Source organism: Lactuca sativa, chromosome 7 (assembly GCF_002870075.4).
Source record: "Lactuca sativa cultivar Salinas chromosome 7, Lsat_Salinas_v11, whole genome shotgun sequence".
In the NCBI taxonomy this organism is placed as follows: Eukaryota; Viridiplantae; Streptophyta; class Magnoliopsida; order Asterales; family Asteraceae; genus Lactuca; species Lactuca sativa.
This window is the reverse complement of record NC_056629.2, coordinates 135,583,649-135,605,195: the sequence shown is the minus strand read 5'-3', so window position 1 is coordinate 135,605,195 and position 21,547 is coordinate 135,583,649. Positions and strand designations below refer to the sequence as shown.

Below are 21,547 nucleotides of genomic sequence, written 5' to 3'. Positions count from 1 at the left end.
CCAAGGCAATCTTCTTAAGCTCAAGAACAACTCATCGAGTTGTTCATATGACTCGGCGAGTCGGATGAAGATTGTCTGAGTTCTTGGATCGAGAGGGTACTCGTTGAGTCGATGTCATACTCGACGAGTAGCCACGAGTAGGATTGAGAAGTGAGATTAGAGACTCGGCGAGTTGGCGGCCCAACTCGGCGAGTCAAGTCAACTGTGGGTTGACTTTGACCTAGAGTTGACTTTGACCAAGAGTTGACCTTGACCTAGAGTTGACTTTGACCAAGGGTAAAAGAGTCATTTTACCCAGTGCAGTGTTTAGTATTTGATTGAGTGTGTTTATGGACTTGTAGCCGGGGAGATACCGGAGCAGCAGCAGTTAGCTTCCAGAGCCACACACACAGCAGCCAGTTCACGAGGTGAGTTTCCTTCCAGTAGGAACGGGTCTAAGGCCACAATGCCGACCCATTTAGCTAGTAGTAGTATCCGGATTTTGATCCGATGCAGTAGTTAGCATGTCTGATGCCTTCGTGGCTCAGACAGGATTTATGTGTGTTCATGCTAGTGATATGTTTATGCTATGTTCAGTCAGCTTCGGACTTCGGTCCGATGTCAGCTTCGGACTTTGGTTCGATGTAGGGGACAAGGTCCCAGTCAGCTTCGGACTTCGGTCCGATGTCAGCTTCGGACTTCGGTTCGATGTAGGGGGATAAGGTCCCAGTCAGCTTCGGACTTCGGTCCGATGTCAGCTTCGGACTTCGGTTCGATGTAGGGGACAAGGTCCCAGTCAGCTTCGGACTTCGGTCTGATGTTAGCTTCGGACTTCGGTTCGATGTAGGGGACAAGGTCCCAGTCAGTCAGCTTCGGACTTCGGTCCGATGGAGGGGGCAAGGCCCCAGTATGTGCTTGATATGTTATTGTATGGTATGTGGTAGTTTGGGGAGCTCACTAAGCTTCGTGCTTACAGTTTCAGTTTTGGTTTCAGGTACTTCCGCTAGCAGAGGGAAGAGCTCGGGATGATGGCATCGCACACACCAGAGCTTCAGCTTTTATCCTGGGAGTTGATTTAGTTTTTGATTTTGATATGACATAGATATGATACAGTTTTCCGCACAGTGTTTTTATTATGTTTGAGATACATCACGTATGGTTTTTATGAGATGACACTCAGATTATGGTTTTTGGTTATATTGAAAAATGAAATTTTTGGGTCGTATTTTTGGGTTGTTACAAAAGGGCCGCATAGGGTTGTTGGATTTCAGAAGTGCTATATGTCAAAATGGTCCTGCCCTCCGGTGTTTTATGCATGGCCCTGTCTGTAGATAGTGGGTGAAGAGTATTGTTTAACGCTTATATAATAGTAATAATAGATAGACTATTAATTAGCCTCAGTGAATATTAGACTAAACCTTAGTGATAATAATGCTAGGTTTCGTCGAAGGAAAAATTGAATCGTTAAAAGCGAAGCGTTGCCCAAGTTTGGAATCATCACTTTAACAAGTGAGTGCATAGTTACTTTCATCTTACACATAGATATGAAGTATTTTATATAAATTACGTGCTATGTGTGTATACTGTCTGAATACTTGATGTCTATGCTGGATGAAATGTTTTATACATGTTCTTAAATGATCTAAACTGTATATGTATTTTATATCTACAAAATGTGTTGGGTAAAACCTGGGTAGATTAGAGGTGAGATATATGATGAGCAATGAAAGATGAGATAAATGATGAGCGATGAAAGATGATATGAATGATGAGCGATGATATGTGAGTGATAAAATATGGTGCAAAGCGATGAGCCAAAACGATGAGCCAAAGCAATGAGCCAAAACGATGAGCCAAAACGATGAGCCAAACGATGACCCAAGCGATGGCCTCGTCATCTAGCAGAGTATGGATGACAACCACATACTATTCTAGATAGTCTAGTGGAACACTAGCCGGCTCGCAACCTGTAGGTGTTGTGAACGATGTGTTCACCCGGTGTACTCTAAAAACCCATTGACATGTATTGCGAGTGGACTCTCGAAAACGATACTGTCAATAAACGAGATAAACCCTGGCGACTATGCAGACTTAGTGTCGATTTCTTAGGATACTCCTTAGGAACGAACGAACGAGGAATAGCTGAATCTTAGGGTAGATCCTTAAGAGTAAAGAAGATAATAGGGATGGGTAATTGGGTTGATTGCTTGATGTTTAACATAATAATTATATTATTGTGGGTTGAAAACCCTATGTACTCACCAGGTTTCCCAACCTGACCCACTCAATTTATTTATATCACAGGTATTGATATGAAGTCATATTACACTGAGAGATTAAGGAGATATAAATCACTAGTGATAATGAATGTAAGTTCTGTTTATGCTTATGTTACTGTATTGACGATGACATCCCAAATATTTTAAAATGAATAAAAATACTTTTCTTCGGAAATGCTTTGATAACGTATTTATCATGTTTTACTGGGAACAAATTCCATAACATTTTTATTAAAAGAGGTACTCTGATTTTTATAAAGCATAAACAAAATCGGTCTTTTTTGGTCGTGAAAATAGGGATGTCATATTATATGACTAAGATTTTTGTTGTAATGTTGTTACAACCTAGGTAGTTCTCTATGTTGTTGATGGCTATTTGGACATGTATTCATGCTGGTTAAGGAATTAGAGAGGGTTGGTTGTTTTAATTTTTCTGTTAGCTATACGATGGTCAATTTTACCCATTGGCTCTGCTTTTGGTTTGTCTATTGTTGCTTTTAAAGTGATTTGCCTTTGATGGCTCATATTTGATTGTTTATTACTGGTAGTGAAAAGTGATTCAAACTTTGGGCTGATTTGGTGTGTTCTAGACCATTTTACCCCTTTTTTTGGTTAATATAACTGCTTTAATGTTAAAAAACTGATTTAACCATATGTTTAGATGATGAGTTGGTACATAACTGCTTATTTTTGTTTTTATTTTTTATTATCAATATCACATGCTAAACTTAATTATTATTTGTCTTTTTTTGCACCATCAAGTTGGAACATCAGCTGAAAAGCTGGTAAGAATCTTGGAACTATGATTTGATTTATGAGCTCTTCATTTGTTAAAAGTCTAACACGATTTATAAACACGATATTATTATTATTATTATTATTATTATTATTATTATTATTTATTTTATTGGTTTAGGATGGAGCACAATCACATGGACTTGATACACAATCTCGCAATCCGTTTGATTTTCCTAGCGATATTGATCTTGAAGCTAGGAACATTATGTTTTGAGTACTAGCTCGATTTAGACTTATTATTTTTTCAAAACATTTGTGTTTTTGTTATTGAGAATATTGTTATAGGAAAAATTTTAATTGAAGTAAGATGTTGTGTTTTACATTTATTATCTTAATTGTCTTATTGTTGTTTTATATTTCATTTAAAATTAAAAAAAAAACATATTGAATTTATTAATATAATTTTTTCTATTAAAAATGTCACTAAAAGCATAAAAATAATAATTATTTTTGCAGTTAAATAGTGGCATAAAAATAGTGCCACTAAAACCTACAAGTGTTTTAGTGGCATAAACGAAAAGTGCCACTAAAACCCAATTAAGCTGCAGCGACATAACCAAAAAGTGCCACTAAAGGTCTTTAGTGACAGCTCTTTTAGTGGCACTTTTTTTTGTGCCGCTGATTAACAAGGGGCTTTTTAGTGATACTTTTTCGGTTTTTAGTAGCACTTTTTCTATGCCACTAAATGTCATTTTATTTGTAGTGCAAGGAAGAAACAAAATAGAATCAACTTGAATTCCGGACCACTATACGAAATCTTAGTGAAACACTGGATTTGTTATCTCATGTCTGTCTTTCATGAAAAAAAATACCAATTGAAGTGGAGGGTTTTTTCAAACAACAAGGGGCTTAGTCAACTATTAAATCAAATGATATTGAGCACGAAAGATGAGGAGATACAAATATGTGAGGTCTATTAATTTTTTTAAATATATAAAAAATAAATACATAAATAAGAAAATTAATTAAAAAATAAATTAATAAGGGCACAATAGTCTTTTTAGGTAAGACAAGGACCAAACACGCACCAAAAATAAATAGTAGGGACCATCCGAGTTAAAAAAATTAGTTAGGGACCAAAAACACAAATTCCCCCAAACCACAAGGACCATTTGTGTAATTTACTCTTGCTTTTCGTTTTGTTCATATTTGGGTAACTATTTTTTTGTATACATCTAGGTAACGAACTTGTTGAAAGTGTTCACATCTAGGATGTAACCTCCTACAGTCGGTCATAATGGTCATATGTGAACACTTCCAACATGTTTGTTACCTACATATGTACAAAAAAAAGACAGTTACCCAGATGTGAAATTACTAAAAATTTAATTACCTTCCCAAGTCATTTTCCCCCAAAAAAAATACTATCACTAAAGGTGTTGAATAAACAACACCAATGAATTATATATTTTGTTCACATCCCATCTAATGGTAACCAATTCTTGTGGGTTACTTCATGAGTAGGATTAAAAAATTATTGAGTTGGTCTAAAATTAATAACATGACCTTTATGTGTATTTCTTTAAATCAAATTAGGGATTTTGCTCATAATAAGGGACGAGCACTCCTGGGTTTCTTCTCCTGCATCGTCTTCTTCTTCAGCATCTGTGATGGCTTCATCTTGTTCTGCCAAATCCATAATCTCATCGCTTGTGGTTGTGGGTTCCCATCAAAAGTTGGACTTCAACCACTAAGAGGAATCCTTGAAAAAAATTAGGGTTTGTCCCACCGATCAGTGATTTATCATACCTTTTGTATACATACTTCTTTAGTTAATGCAGTTTTCCCTTTTTGGTTGGTTAACTAATCGATTTATTTTTTCTACATATGAATGATCCAAACACACCAAATTGTTCTCTTTGGAAATGGGTTGATGATGATGAAAGACTAAGAAACACGAATAAGAGAGATGAAACATAAATAAAAGTAGATTCCATTGAATAGAGGATATCAATTTTGGAAAAATATTTCAATAAGCATAAAGGTATCGCAAATAAGGAATATATTAGTTTAAGTAAGGAATTGGCACAAATGAGTAGGAAATTACGATTGCAGAAGTGGTTCGTAATCATGCTTTTTGTTGTGTTTTTAGTGAAATTAATGATGTAGTATATATGTTTAAGCCTTTGCAATGTACTTCTTTTAGTATGTATGGTAAGTTGTAGTTTGACTTTGATTTAAACAATGTTTAGAAGAAATATCAATGTACTTTTAGTATATACTTGTTGTTTGTATAGAGGGTATAATTGTCATCAAGCCATTATAATGGAGGAGCATGCAAGGAAATAACAATGTACTTTTACTAAATGATACAGAACCCTATGTAGCCCCTCACGAATCGCTGGTATAACTTGTGTTTTCAAGAAATAGTAACATACTTTCTTATTTAAAACAAAAACAAAAAATTGAAAGTATGTTGCTATTTTAGAAATGGTATAAATGGTGTAACATCTTGATGTCAAGGTAATTTCAGTTTCAACCCTATGTTTGAATTATATTCTATTTTGACCCTTGAGTTGAGAAAGGTTGCTAGATTGACCCATAATGGCAATGTGGAAAGTTTGCCCAAGTGTTGTACACTGAGCGTACGTTGTATATGCTAAGCGTACTAGGGCGCACCCTAGTACACTGGGCATACATGAAGACATGGCAAACCCTAATGTTTTGGGGTTGGTCTATATTTAAACCTCATTATAACCTCATGTCTCATTTCTTCATCAGCCTTCCTCAGTAAAAAACGATCCTAAGCAAACCCTAATTGAAAAGAGTGCATCTTGAAACCATTGGAGTGTTTTGGAGGTGTTCTTGAAGAATAGGAAGGTGGTGAGAAGAGCTTGGAGCTTGGAAGCATCTTGGATCTGGGATTTCCTTCTTGTTAGCAACCTTCAGGAGGTATAAAATTCACATCTTGATCACTCCATCTTGTAGATCTAGACATTTCTTCCCTTTTTGACACTTTTTGTCCCAAAAATGGTGATTCTTGAGCATGTCATGTTCTTGACCTAATAAGTCGTCCTTTTAGACCATATGGGGGTTTTGAGTCATAAAAACGTAGTCTTGAGGGTTAGTTTCACTCCATGCATTCTATAGAGGGTCTTAATGCATTTAGATGTTAGGTGTTTGTGTTTTAAGCACTTAATGGGCATGCAAAGTCATAGAGTTGGAAACTTTATGACTCATGATGATATTTTAGCTTTGGATCTGACTTTGGACATAAGGATGTGAAGTATTAAGCTCTTAATGGAAAAAGGGTTGAATAGAACACGTACGCTGGGCGTACCAAGTGGTATGATGGGCATACGCAGTCAACACCCCGTAAGATGGTCAAACACCGAGTACGCCCCGTGTACAGAAGGGTACGCCCAATGTACACGGTTGAGTCAACTCGATCGGGTCTGCTCGACTAGGTGTTGACTTTAACTTTGACTTTGACCAAGGTTAACCAAGTTTGACTTAAGGGTATATTGGGTATTCTAGTGCTGAGATTCGGAGTCGGGACCTCATCAGCTATTTTAAGATTGAGAGGTGAGTTTTCCTCACTGTACTTTCGGGTCGAAGGCACCAAGGTCGGCCCATTGGATTGATATCTTAATTTACCGTATGTAGTTATGTTGTGGTGATATGTTAGATATATATCCTAGTTTATAGGATGTTGCTATGCTGTAGTGATATGTTGATCTGCCTGTTTGTCCGTGGACTGATTATATGTTTATATGTTATATATATGTTTACATATTGTGTTGGGTTGAGGTTGTACTGCTTTGTGTTGTAGCTAACAAACCCGGGAGCATTCTAAATATGAGCCGAGGGCCAATTGGCATGCCAGACTTATACTGAGGGCTCGGGAGCATTCCAGATACGAGCTGAGGGCCCAAATGGCATGCCAGACTCATACTGAGGTCTCGAGGGTATTCCAATCTAATGATTGAGTGGGCCCGTTGTATATTGGCATTCCAGTCCAATAAATGATTGGGCCAAGGGTAATCCAGACCGGTGGCTGTGAACCCAGGGGTATTCCAGTCCAATCACTAATTAGACCCAACATGTTTATTCGTTTATGTTATGTATTTTGTGTGGTGGTACTTTGGGGGAATTCACTAAGTGTTGTCTTACAATTTTTTGTTATGGTTTCAGGTACTTCCGAGGATCGTGAAAAGGCGAAGGCGTGACCGTACACATCCTAATTTTATGTTATTAATCTTGGGAGACTCTGTTTTGGACAATGTTTTGAAAACAATGGTTTTGTAAACATTTTTATTAGTAAATGGGTTAATTTAAAAAGTTAAAATTTGTTGTGATTTTTTAGACGTTACAAGTTGGTATCATAGCCTTGGTTTGAGCGAATTGGAGGAACACCTGTGTGAATCCAATCTTAAACTAAGGAACTGCAAAGGTTTTAAAACTGATTTTCAAAAATTGTTTTCAAAATAAAATAATAATAACCAATAAAGGATGTGATGTGTATGATCAACCAAAGCCAGTAAGTAGATCCCAAATTACCATACTGTTATTTGATATTATGATATGTTAGAAAACATGCTAGTGATAGGCTAGGGATCTTCAGGAATTGCAGGATAGAATTTTCTGGTTATATGATGCCTGATAGTCTAGGGTTCTTCCTTATATGGAATTGACATAATTACTGTAGTTGCTTAGTGTATGCATCAAAATTGTACATAACTAAGATTTTATAGCCTGAGAATTGTTTAATTTAGCCGTATTTTCTGTTCCTTGTTTGGTTGTGGGATTAGGGTAGAATCAAGTACTTGACTTTCTATAGGATCTAGTGTTATGTATGATTAGCATACACGAGTGTTGCAGAGTTGGTGGAAGTTTCATGGATGAGTTATGTGGAGTCAACCGACCTGTTGAGGGATATCTTGCCTTTCTATAGGAAGTAAGAATAGGGTGTATGCGTATTCCAGAGAGTGTTTTTAGGGTTGTTGTGATGATCTTCTTAGAAAAATATGGGTAGGTATGGAAGGTAGTATGTGCTCGTACTACTGAAAGCACAAGACCCGTATGCGTAGTAGGGAAGTCACATTCCCTAGGGTTATGTTGGGGAATGGTTCCTATGGTATGATATGCGTTTTATCTGATATCCCTATAACATACCGATGACCAGTTATTTCTAAATTCATTGCTATAATTTTATTATATGACATCTTGGTCCCTAAGTCCAAGAGAATGTGCCTTGAAGCCGTAGTGACAATATTGTAATTTTAGACAGGAGGAGTACACTAAGAGTACATAAGGGTACGTTGAGCATACTAGGGCGCGCCCTAGTACGTTGGGTGTACACTTATGTATGTTGGGCGTACTAATGTCAAGAGGAAACCCTAAATTTTAGGGTTTGGGTGGTATTTTAAGAATCTTTATGGCTCACTTCTCTCCACTTTTTTAGCCTCCACATCCTTTGAGACGTTTTTGCAAAACCCTAGCCCCTTAGTGTGTGTTTTGAGTTAAAGAGTATGTTTTTGGTGTGTTAAAGGAAGAAGAAGTTGCATCAAGAATCTTGGAAGCTTGAATCAAGGCTTGGATCTCGAAGTTTTGCTCTTTTCTCCATCATCTCATGGTATAAAGTTCATACATTGATGGCTTGTTTGCTAGATCTCATTTTTAGTGTTTTTATGTTACTTTTTGGTCCCAAAACTTCCATATTGAGAATGGCATGTTCCGGATGTTTTGAGATGTCCTTTCAGACCATATGAGGGGTCCTTAGTCATAACAATGAGGTCCCAATGGCTGGAATTGACCCATGCATCTTGTAGAGGGTCTTAATGGATTAAGACCTTGTGTTAATGACTTTTTGGATGTGTAAAGCCATAAAGTTGGAAACTTTATGACTATAGGGTGCATTTGGATCATGGATCTGAAGTATGCACTTAAGTGCTTAAGCCATTAATCACTTAATGAAGTATTGGGGTTTGCGAGGGTACGCCCCGCGTAAGTGGGAGTACGACCCGCATACTCAGTTAGGCACCCTGTAAGGTGGTCAATGCGAGGCTTCGCGTATGCTAAGCGTATTTCTGGGTTATGCCCCGCGTACTCGCATGATTCGACCCTTGTTAAGTTGACTCAGTTGGTTTAGTGGGTTTGACCTGTTGACTTTGAGTTTGACCAGGTTTGACTTTGATGGCATTTTGGGTATTTTGGGATTTTGATGGAATTGTCACTTGGTGGATATAGGTGTCGTGTAAATAGCTGAGAATTCGGACTAGGGCCTCATTACTTCTGTCCAATTACGTGGTAAGTTTTCCTCACTCTACTTGTAAGTCTATGACACCAAGGCCAACTCATTGGTTTGATAACCTGGTATTCATTGATATGATGAGTATGGAATTGAGATGCATGCTAGTTTTGATATGCTGAGTATGGAATTGATATGCATGCTAGTTTTGATATGCAATTCTGGTAGATCGGTAGGACTACTTGTGACCCTGTCTGTATGATTATTTGATTATATGTTTATCTGTCATATGTCGACATATTGTGTGGGGTTGGTTGAGGTTGTACTGCTCCATGCGGTAGCCACTAAACCCTGGAGCAATCCATATCTAGGGTCGGGTAAGGCATGGCAGACTCATACTGAGGGCTCATGAACATTCCAGATCCGAGCTGAGGGTCGGGTAGGGTATGACAGACTCATACTGAGGGCTTGGTGGTATTCAGTCCGAGGACTAATTTGGTTGGGGAGCAAGCCAGACATACATTGTGGGCCCCGAGGGCAAGCCATACTTATGTTGTGGGCTCAGGGGTAATCTAGTCTTTTAGCTGTAGACCCATTGCATGTTGTTGTTGTATATGTGATATTTGTTGTGTGTTGGTATTTTGGGGGCACTCACTAAACTTTGGGCTTACAGTTGTGGGTTATGTTTAGGTACCTCATATGATCACGGGAAGACAAAGGCGTGATCGTGCACCTCCTCTTGTTTTGTTTTATGATTTTGGGAAAACTTTGATAATAAAGATGTTTTGTTAGGCACTAAGTCCATAGTTGTTGAGGTTATTTGTTAGGAACTAAGTCGATAGCTGCCAGGGTTTTATCTTTTTTATTGACAATATTATTTTAGGGAGTCCACCCACAATACATGTCAATGGATTTTTAGAGTACATCTGATGAACATATCGTTCACAACACCTATAGGTTGCGTGCCTGCTAGTGTTCCACTAGACTGTCTAGAATAGTCTGTGGTTGTCATCTATACTCAGCTAGATGACTGGGTCATTGCTTCTCATCATATTTCACCTCTCATCATCTATATCATCTTTCATCTCTCATCATTCATCTCATCTTTCATCTCTCATCTCATCTCATCTTTCATCTACCCAGCTTTCCCCATCATAATTATAGGTATAAAATATGTATACAGTTTAAATCGAATAAAACATGTATACTTTGTTCATCCAACATAGATATCAAGAACACAGATAATATGTACACATAGCACGCAATTTATATTAAATACTTTATATCTATGTGTAAGACGAAAGTAACTATGCATTCACTTGCTAAAGTGATGATTCCAAACTCGGGCAACGCTTTACTTCTAACAATTCTATTTTCCTTCGACGAAATCTAGTATCATTACCGCTAGATTTTAGTCTAATATTTATTGCGATTATTTACGAGAGTTATTGTTTTATAAGTGTTAAACAATACTTTTTAACTACTATGTATAGACAGGCCGAACATGAAACACCGGAGGGCAAGACCATTTGGCATTATAACACTTCTGAAATCCAACAACCCTATACGACTCTTCAAACCAGATTCCCCATACCGTGAGTAGTTAAAAGATATTATAATAACAATTTGTATATTATATTTTATAATATATTTATTGTTTATAAGTTCATAATAACGATATTGAACTTAAATATAAGCTATACTTAAAGCAAGGTAAGCATAACTCACTTACTAAGAGGTTTGGCTAGGAACCGGGCTCTGCGGGGACAGAACTTCGGAGCCAAAATCTCTTCTTCTCAGAGCCTTCTGGCGCTTCGGTACTCGCCTCTAGCACTTAGGAAGTGTTAGGGATTGGGAGGGGCTAAGAGGGGTGTTTGAGAGATAAAGAATGGGAAAGATGTGAGTTTTTGGGGTGATTTGCTCCTCTATTTATAGGCCGAGTCCTGTGCGAATGAGGGGCGTTCCCTTGCTGAACGTTGGGCGTTCTTGTCCAGGTGTCATCATCTGGTTCCAAGCCGTGGTGAGGAAGCAGTGGCCCAGATCGTGCCACGTGTCGCTCGCTGGTTACTCCAAAAACTAATTATCTTCTAAAATTCGTAACTTTTGCATACGAGTTCCGTTTTTGACGTTCTTTATATTCACGTTTAGGTATCAATGAGATCTACAACTTTCGTTTAGACTCCGTCAGCTAATTTTGATTTTATTTTTAAAGTTATATTTTAATAGACGTAAACAGTTAAAATCCGTTAAAAATTCATAACCTTTTCATCCAACATCCGTTTTCTACTGTCTTTATATCGTTGAGCTCCTATTAATGATATCTTCAATTCTAATTTAGGGTGCGTCGGCTAAAAATTGATCGATCTAAAATTCGATTTATGGGTTGTGCATTACTATGCTAAATCTTAGAAAAAAATCATAACTTCCTCAAACGAAGTTAGATTTGAACGTTCTTTTTTTTGTACCCTCTTGGTTTAACATTTACTACAAACTAAGGATAAAAAGTAATTTATCAAAAAATCACTTTTTACGTTACGCGGAGCCGTGCCGGTTTTGTCGTAAAACTTCGACATGTCATAACTTTTTCGTTATAACTTGGATTTCAGTGTTCTTTATATGTACGAAACCCTTGTGACATATACTATAACTTGGTTAAGATTATTTATTTTAACTAATCTTCTATCAAAAAGTCATTTTTGACGCTTATTGTGTCTAAAGTTACTAGCTCGAATCTGCGGGCGTTATACACACTACCTCGTTCCGCATTTTCTTGATTTACTCTGATGTGATATGATGATGGATACATTTGTTTTATCTGGATTTTTATGATGATATTTTTGGGATCTATTAATTCAAAAATGAAATTTTTTGGTCTTATTTTTCGGACGTTACAATTTCTGTTCCAAAAGCAAAGTTGATCTCAACATGATTAATTGCAAATTGTTACATATTCATCTGATGCTTATCCCAAGCCCATTGATATGAGATTGCTTAGATTCATGTGGAGCACACGATCGATCCAAAATTACCAAAAATCAAGAAAATTCACAATATTAGGAAACAATGTTTTGTCAACTACATATGATTCTTTAGCGTATACTTATTCAATTGAAACTAATAGGCCTAGAATGGTTATTACACCTCTTAGAATGTATAACAATTCCGGTAATATGCTTGTTTATGTTTTCTCGATTAACCAATATTTCAAAAATCATTTTATTTTAAGACAATTTCTACTACTAATTATGAAAAATAACACTACAAGAAGAAATGGAATATTTAGAAAAGAATAAGACCCAGGAGCTCGTCAAGTTACCCAAGGAAAAGAAGTCAGTTAGGTACAAATAGGTGTACATGAAAAAAGACGATGTCATATTCTAAACTATGTGTTCTCTCATATCACAAAGCATGAGTCTATCCATACTTTACTTAGCATTGTTGCAATGTAGGTTTGGAGCATAAAAATTTGTTGTGAAAATCTCTTTATTACATGGTGATTTGGAAGAAACAATTCACATGGAGCAACCTATGCGTTTTCTATTTATAAAACTGATTCGTTTCTTTTTTTTTTTCATTATTTCATCATTATTTTCCTTCCCTCCAACAACAACGATTTATACTTCTCTATCTACCTTCATCTTATCGAGTTTTACAAGGGGGCGTGATGCCATATAAAGTTTTCATTTTTCCACTGAAAAATTTATATATTGACATAAATAGCCTTTAATTTAATTAATAAAGAATTAATAGATAGATTAATACCCTTTTATTTAATTAAATAATTAGTAGAGAGAGAAAGCTAATTTCCAAATGGCATGCTATGAATGAAAACCATTTATCCTTTGCTGATGCTTCTTCATCCGCCACTGCTCTTCACTCTCCAGCCTGCTTTTCCTTCTGACTCTCAAATGTTAAGTGAACTTAATGCATCTTCTGTTGTTTGTTCCTCTCGCTCCAACACTACTCATTGACCTAGAATTCCCGTCGGTATGCTCCAAAAATTGATGCTCTCCTCCGGTCATTCATCCAAAAGTCGATCGATGTATGTGTGTGTTCATTTGTAATTCTTGTGAGTATGCTCTAATCGAAGGCCCCTTAATGACCTAGAATACTCATCGACATGACTCTGCAATTCCTGTCGGTGTGTGTTAATTTGCAATTACCAACCAATATCTATGTATGTTTGCGTGTTCATCTAAAGTTCATTTGATAGGTGGTTCTTTGATTATTAGAAAGTCTTTTTTTAGCATCTAATTGTTATTCTTAATTGACTTATTTAATGTTTCAATCACTCTACAGTGGTTCTTATAAATATCATTTTCTTTTTCAATGTTGTGCATTTGTTGTGGTTATGTTGCAGTGGTAAGTTTCTGATGTTATGAATCTTTGAAAGAAACACTTTGCAATGGATAGTTATAGTATGATGTATCTCTAAAATTGCAGGATGGATTGAAACGTTTGTTTGTTGTGACTATTTCTTTGTTATGATTTCTAGAGGAAAATCTTAAATGGAAGAATAACTAAGGATATAAAATGGAAACATGTAATCTTCTTTTTATTTATTAATTTTATAGAGGGGTATAAATGTAATAAATAGTATTTTCCGTGGAAAATCACTTCCCTTTTACAAGTCTATGGGAAATTAAATATTCTCTTATATTTTCTTTCTATTTATATTCATATCCATGTGAAATGATGATAAATGTCATATTTGAATAATATTAATTATATTTTAATATATTTGTCATTATTTTAAATGGATAGAAATATAAATAGGAAAAAAAGTAAAAAAATATTTAATTTCTCCATAATAAGAATGTTTTGTGGTAGGAATTTTCACACAACGATTTGGTGTTTTGCTTGTGTTCTAGCAACTTAAATTCATTACACAATATGATTTGGAGTTGCTACTTTCTAAAAACATTCATGTAGTTGAAAATATTATATTTAAATAATATAAGATAGCCACAAAAATCAAAAAGGATGTCTTGAGAATTTATGTTTGTGTAATTCGGGGGCATTAATTGAGAAACATTAACCTCCACACGTTTGAGGGTATTTTGGGAATAGCGCCCACACGCACAACCTCTATCCCCCACCCCCAATTAATTAATCGATCGATCATTCTCGTTTCTCGCAAAATCTCAAACAACACCGCTTTTCTGTTTTCAAATTCTCGTCTCCTGCTATCTATATATTTCTCTCTCCTGCAGCAACGACGACTTTCTCTCTCTGTGTGTGTGAATAGAGAGCTGGGGAGAAGGAGATGGCGAGGAGACCGGACGACGAGTACGATTACTTGTTCAAGGTCGTACTGATCGGAGATTCAGGCGTCGGTAAATCCAATCTTCTCTCTCGATTCACTCGAAATGAGTTTTGTTTGGAATCCAAATCCACCATAGGTGTTGAATTCGCTACTCGTACCCTCCAAGTACTCTCTCTCTCTCTCTCTCTCTCTCTCTCTCTCTCTCTGTGCTTATGATTTGATACATGAAATTACTTGTGTTTGACTTATTTGATCTCAATTATGAGTTACGGTTACTGAATCTTAAGAAACTATAAGTTGACTCCGATATCAATGGTCATTTACTCATTTTATCGCTTGATCTGTTCGTTAGAGTTGATTTGGGGGTGCTACTGTTGTATGTAGTTGATTGAATTTGAATTGTACACGGTTTGCACAAGTTAATTGTTTGCGTCATGATCTTTGTAGAGAAGTTAAGTACAGATTTAAACATTCGATAAGTAATTCACCAGATCAGTTTTGCTTAACTGTTTTGCTATCTGTTATTAAAGTAAGTTAGCGTTTGAAGGCGTATGTCATGTTAATCAATAATCATTTTTCGTTCCAGGATTTCAAATGGTCTAAAAATCCGATTCTGTCTGATGTGTTACACACTTACACCAATTTCATTGCTTTCCATATCAATTATTGTAGTCTTTCTCCCTTAATTTGACAACGAGGAGCATTAAGATGACTGAACTCTTGAAATTTTGAACTAACACTAGATTTCACAAGTTACAAACGACGCTGAATTTCAGGATCCAACTTTTGCACAAGTACAAATTTCAGCCTCGTATTTTTTTATTAGAAGTAAATCCTTGCATATGAAACCATTGAAGACTTAAAAAACAAACAAATTGAATTTTCATAAAAATATTAAATTATTCAATTCATTACCATTAACACAATTAACCTTCCGTAAGACTGTAACATAGCATTAAATAATTGCATTAATCATTATAATTCTATGCACATGATTCTGATTTTCAAGCATCTAAAATAGAGTAAACAACAAATTTGATCCATGTGATTAGTCATTTTCTTCGGTTAATACGTACCCTAAACACTAAACTCTAAAACCCTGAATCCTAAACCCTAGGGTTTATATCTCATATGATGTACATGTTCAGGACTCAGGACAGTGTGGGTCAGCTTAGGGTTTTTTGAAAGAATAACAATAACCCTCATGTAGAAACTAAAATCTAACTATTTAAGATATCATATCAATAACTCTAAATTCTCTCCATCAACTTAAACTTTTACATAAGAAATTTAAATCTTATTTTAGGTAGAGGGAAAGACAGTGAAGGCTCAAATATGGGACACAGCGGGACAAGAACGATACCGAGCCATAACAAGTGCGTATTACCGTGGGGCCCTAGGGGCACTTTTGGTATATGACACAACAAAACCAACAACTTTTGAAAATGTAAGCCGATGGCTAAAAGAACTTAGAGACCATGCGGATTCAAACATAGTAATCATGCTAATTGGAAACAAAACAGATTTGAAACATCTAAGAGCTGTTACATCAGAAGATGCTCAAACATTTGCTGAAAAAGAAGGGCTTTCGTTCATTGAAACGTCTGCATTAGAAGCTGTAAATGTTGAGAAGGCGTTTCAGACGATTCTTGGAGAGATTTATAGGATTATAAGTAAGAAATCACTTGCGATTGGGAATTCGGGAGGTGGAATTGGGAGTAGTGTTAAACAAGGGGAGACACTTGAGGTGGGGTCACAGGAAGTTAATGCAAAAAAGGCTTGTTGCTCTTAGTTTTTAAGTTTTGGAGGAAGAAAAAAAATGGGAATCGAGATTTGTTCGTGTTTTGAATTTATGAATTATGATTACTAGTAGTATTTGATTCTTGTTGTTGATGGTATGGTTGACTTTCTAACATACATACATATTGAGGTTTTGACTTTAAATTCGGTTGCTAGATATTGTCTTAAGGGAATGTGCTGTTTGTTTTTGACTTAATGGGTTAATGAGTTCAGAAATTAATGGCTACAACTTATGTGGATGCTTATTTTTTTTTACTCAATGGGCTTTAATAGATTGAACACTATATATATGGTTGTTTCTTTTTAATTTGATCTAGACAAAATGACTTAATGGGTTTAACTGTAAAAACTTGGCTTAATGTATTAAGACACTAGTCATCTATGTATTTTCCCTTCATACTTTGTACCCTCAACTTCTCTCATGTTAAAATAGATGAATAATGTTAAAAATGATAAATAGTGTAGATTTTAAATAAGATAAGGGTGAAATGATCTTTTTCTATATAAATTTTAATTTTTTATTTGATTTTTAAGATATGGTGAAATTGTGTTTTTTTTGGAGTTTGCTAAAGGAAATGGAGAAAAGAGAGAATATAAGGTTAAAATAGTGATTTTCATAAATGTAACGGTTGAAATGCTAAGTAGACGGTATGTGGACAAAAGATGTAATAAAACTATATTTTATCAACCATCTATACAATAAATCAAATATTTTTGACCAAATTCATACAGTTTTAGATAGTATAGGAACAAAAATTGTAATTTAGTATTTAATTTTATTATTTTCTTGCAATGGATGTAATGCGTTCAATTTTAAATTATGTTTGTTAATTATGAAAGAAATTGTATGATTAAAATTAATCATATGCTATTTTTGATAGGAGTTTTATGACATTAAGAAATTGTGGCAAGACTTTGGTTTCAATGCAAGATCTGGTATGATAATATTGTTGCTTGTAGTACAAGCTGATTTTGCGACAAAATGTTTGGTACAACCGATTATATTTCTCTTTAGTTTTTCTTTAATAGATTGGCCGATACTCAAGTTATATATTTATTAAAATGTCTTATCATTTGAAAACCGAATCATAAAAGTTGATCAATCCAAATTGTAATTTGGTGGATCGAATCGCATTTTAATTTAATTTGGACTATTTGGATTATTCTTTAAAAACCGGAATAAATTTGGATTCACTTAATCGAATCGGACTAATCCATTCAAACGAACACCCCTTATTGTAACCAACAAACTCTTAAGAGTCGGTTACCTAGTATTTGTGACCGTCTAGGTTTACTGGTAATAAAATTACATTAGATAGTTTCAGATAAGAGGAGTTTAACGTATTAAAAAATAATATATTAGTTTTTTTTTTTTAAATTACATGAGAAAATGTTGAATTTTTTAAAATTTCTCCTTAAAATAATATTTAATAACTTACTTTATTATGCTTTAATATTTATGTGAGATCTGCCGCATTATTCTGCCATAAGACAATACACATATTCCCATTGATCAATGTGGAATTTGGTAATTATTATTTATTCCACACGATATTATATGTTAGAAACGAATTCCACGATCTCTAGAATATTTTTATCATAAACAAACTGCCAGTAGAAGAGTCGGAATATATATATATATATATATATATATATATATATATATATATATATATATATATATATATATATATATATATATATATATATATATATATAGCTTCAGGTTTATTTGAGACTATTCTAATTTTGTGAGACCGTGAGACCAAATCTAAAAATAATTTTAAAATGCAAAATAAATGGAAAAATCCAAAAATTATATTTTTAAATATTATTTTCGGAACTTGAATTAACTAAAAAAAAATAAAAAAATAAAAAAAAATCCCGTTTTTTTTTGAAAAATACGTGAAATATTTTAATAGAATATTACACTGTACATATTCTAAAAAATAATTTTAAAATGCAAAATAAATAGAAAAATCTAAAAATTCTTTTTTTAAATATTATTTTCGGAACTTGAATTAATTAAAAAAAAAACTCCGTTTTTTTTTTAAAAATACGTGAAATATTACACTGTACATATTCTAAAAAATAATTTTAAAATGCAAAATAAATGGAAAAATCCAAAAATTCTTTTTTTAAATATTATTTTCGGAACTTGAATTAACTAAAAAAATAAAAATAAATAAAAAAATGCGTCTCACGGTCTCACAAAATTAGGTCGTCTCACATGAACCTAACAATATATATATATATATATATATATATATATATATATATATATATATATATATATATATATATATATATATATATATATATAAGGAAATCTTAATGTTTCTAAAAATAACTTCAATATAATAATAATATTTATTTAAGATGTTCAAACAATTTAGCCAATAATACAAGTAACAACCAATAAAATAATATTAGATTTATAACTTAACCCTATTTAGGTGGAAAAGATAGGCAAAGATTCAAACTAAAAATATATTATGCCTAAAATAAAGTTAATAAATCTTTATCTATTATACCAAATAAAAAAAGTGTCCCATATATTGTGGAAAATTGGAAATCTTAGATGGCGATTCAAATTTTAAAATTGAAGGTTATAATTCCGCTTTTATTATTGAGGTTAATACGTGGATAATAAATTAAAATATGTCAAATAATATTGATTATAATATTTATCTTTATTATACAAAATACACAAAAATACAAGTTAGTTATTAATATAGATTATTAATATAAAGTGATAATAATAAGAATTATTATACATATATACACGTCATTTATATCAAATCTAAAAATAAGAATTATCAAAAATAATTTTAATATGAAGAAAATAAAACTATGCATTTTACATTGTTTATTATTATTATTATTTTTATATTTGAAAATATTTGACAAAACAAGAAAGTAAGTCTTAAATAAAAATAAACTGAATGATTAATAATTCTTAACAATAAAAATCAAACATGTCTAATTTAAATTGATCGGAAACCAACTACTTTAATAATACTATATTGATTAATACCCAATAAATTATTAAATACAAAGACTTCATATTATAACTTAATTTGTATACCACAAAAAACAATAGAAAAATATGGATAATATAAAAAAAATCTTGTAAAAGGACTAGATGTGTAATTTGCCCTATTATTTTTTAAAAAAAAAAACTCGAAAATATGGACATATTTTGATTTTTAGTATTTTACCCAAAACAATAATATAATTTTATTTTTAACACAAAATAATAATGCAACTTATATGTTAAAAGAAAACAACATACAAAATACTTTGAAACTAAAAATCGTATCTTTATATTTGACGAAAGATAATAATAAATTTTTATTTTTAACCTAACAATGCACAATTATCGTCTACTTCATTGTATTATTTATGAATTTTTACATGTTTCCACAATGAAACAAATCGTCGCAAGAAATCTATTTATTGAAGTTTTTAACTTTCGTTTAAAAACTATTCACCGAAATGAAACTAATTGTTGAAACAAAGTTGTTGCCGCCCGTCGCATTGCGCGGGTAGATGGCTAGTATATATATATATATATATATATATATATATATATATATATATATATATATATATATATATATAAGTTCAATTGAGAAAATAAAAAAGGTTGAGAATGGGGGAATAATTCTCAGCCACTCATTTATTTTTGCCGCAAAAGCCTTCGTTGTACCAGCAGAAATGGATAAAGAATACACATGTGTTTCCAACAAAACATGTTTCTTTAAACTATGCTAATCATTACCTTAATATGGGGATGAGCAAAAGGACCGAACCGGCCGGAACCAGACCGGAACCAGGAACCGGCTTCAGCCAAAATCAAGAACCGAACCGGCCCGACGGTGCTACTGGTTCCGGTTCTACCGGTTCCCGGTTCCTACCGGTTCTTGGCGTGTGTCTTCAAATGTTGTAACCGGTCCTCGAAAAATAGCATCATACGGTTCCGGTTATATCGGTTCCGGTTCCTACCGGTTCCCGGTTCCAAAAATCCACAAAAATAACGTCCCGGTCCCGGCCCGATCGGTTCCATCGGGTTCTGGTTCCAATGCCGGTTCCAATTCCGGTACCGGTTCCGACCGGTTCCCCGGTCCATATGCTCATCCCTACCTTAATATATACAAAAACATAGTTTTTTTGTTTTTTTAATTTTTAAGAAGCTATTTTTATCGAAAAATGATTTTAAATATACCAAAATTCATGATTTTTTATTCTCTACAAATAGACATCCATATTGACATACTTTTAAGATAAAATGAAGGACATGGTTTGGTTTTAATTTTTGATCAACACAAGGCATGGTTCATAAATATTAAATGTTGTATAATGGATAATTTACAATTATACCTTCCTTCCTACCTGTTACATATGTAGGGTTTGGTTGAAGCAGTGAAAGAAATATTCTCAACAGGAGAACATATGGAGTGTGCTAGGCATATCTATACCTATTTTAGAAAGAGGTTTAGTAGAGCCAAGTTTGAAAATTTGTTTTGGAGAGCAAGCACGGCAACAACTGAAGCACATTTTAATATAGTCATGAAAGAGATTGAAAAGTTGAGCCCTACTGCCATTATGCATCTTATGGACAGAGACCCAATGACTTGGTCTTTAGCATTTTTTATAGTTCACAATTCATGTTGTGAGTCTGTGGAGAATGGATTTTTAGAGAGCTTTAATAGTGTCATTTTGGATGCTCGGAAGAAACTTATCATCAACATGTTAGAGGAAATTCATATATATGTGATGCAAAGGACGATGTCTATGAAACTAACAGGCCAAGGATGGAATCGTTACTCTGTTTGTCTAAATATCAGAGCTGTAGCATCCGAATCCTTGAGGTACTTAAATTCTTGAATTTTTGCATGTTGGAGGAGGCTCACGACGTGAGCCATAGTGGTCACGATGTGAGAATGCCCATTGACCATTTGACCTGTATCCTCGAACCTCACGACATGATGCATGAGGTCTCACGATGTGAGCCAGGTCTGATGACCCAAAACCCTAATTTTCAAGTATTTAATGGAATGAGAGGGCTAGGATCGCCCAACCTCAGCCTCTCTCACTCTCTAGCCCGCTAAAAACCTTAACTTCGACCTCCTTGAGACTTTGGGCTATTGTTGGTGATTTTAAAGAGCTTACTTGGAGGTTTTTGGTTCTTTGAAGTGGAAGAAGGCTATTTTGGTGCTTCATTTTGGCAAT

At 34.2% G+C, this 21,547-nt stretch overlaps 1 protein-coding gene across 1 annotated transcript; it reads left to right on the top strand.

Annotated features, from left to right (window-relative positions):
- The first annotated feature begins 14,389 nt into the window (after window positions 1-14,389).
- On the top strand, window positions 14,390-16,456 carry LOC111911160 (ras-related protein RABA2a). The gene is made up of 2 exons (XM_023906952.3): window positions 14,390-14,677; window positions 15,819-16,456. Exons 1-2 carry the CDS (start codon window positions 14,513-14,515, stop codon window positions 16,302-16,304), a joined length of 651 nt encoding a protein of 216 aa, XP_023762720.1. The 5' UTR covers window positions 14,390-14,512; the 3' UTR covers window positions 16,305-16,456.
- The last annotated feature ends 5,091 nt before the right edge of the window (window positions 16,457-21,547 follow it).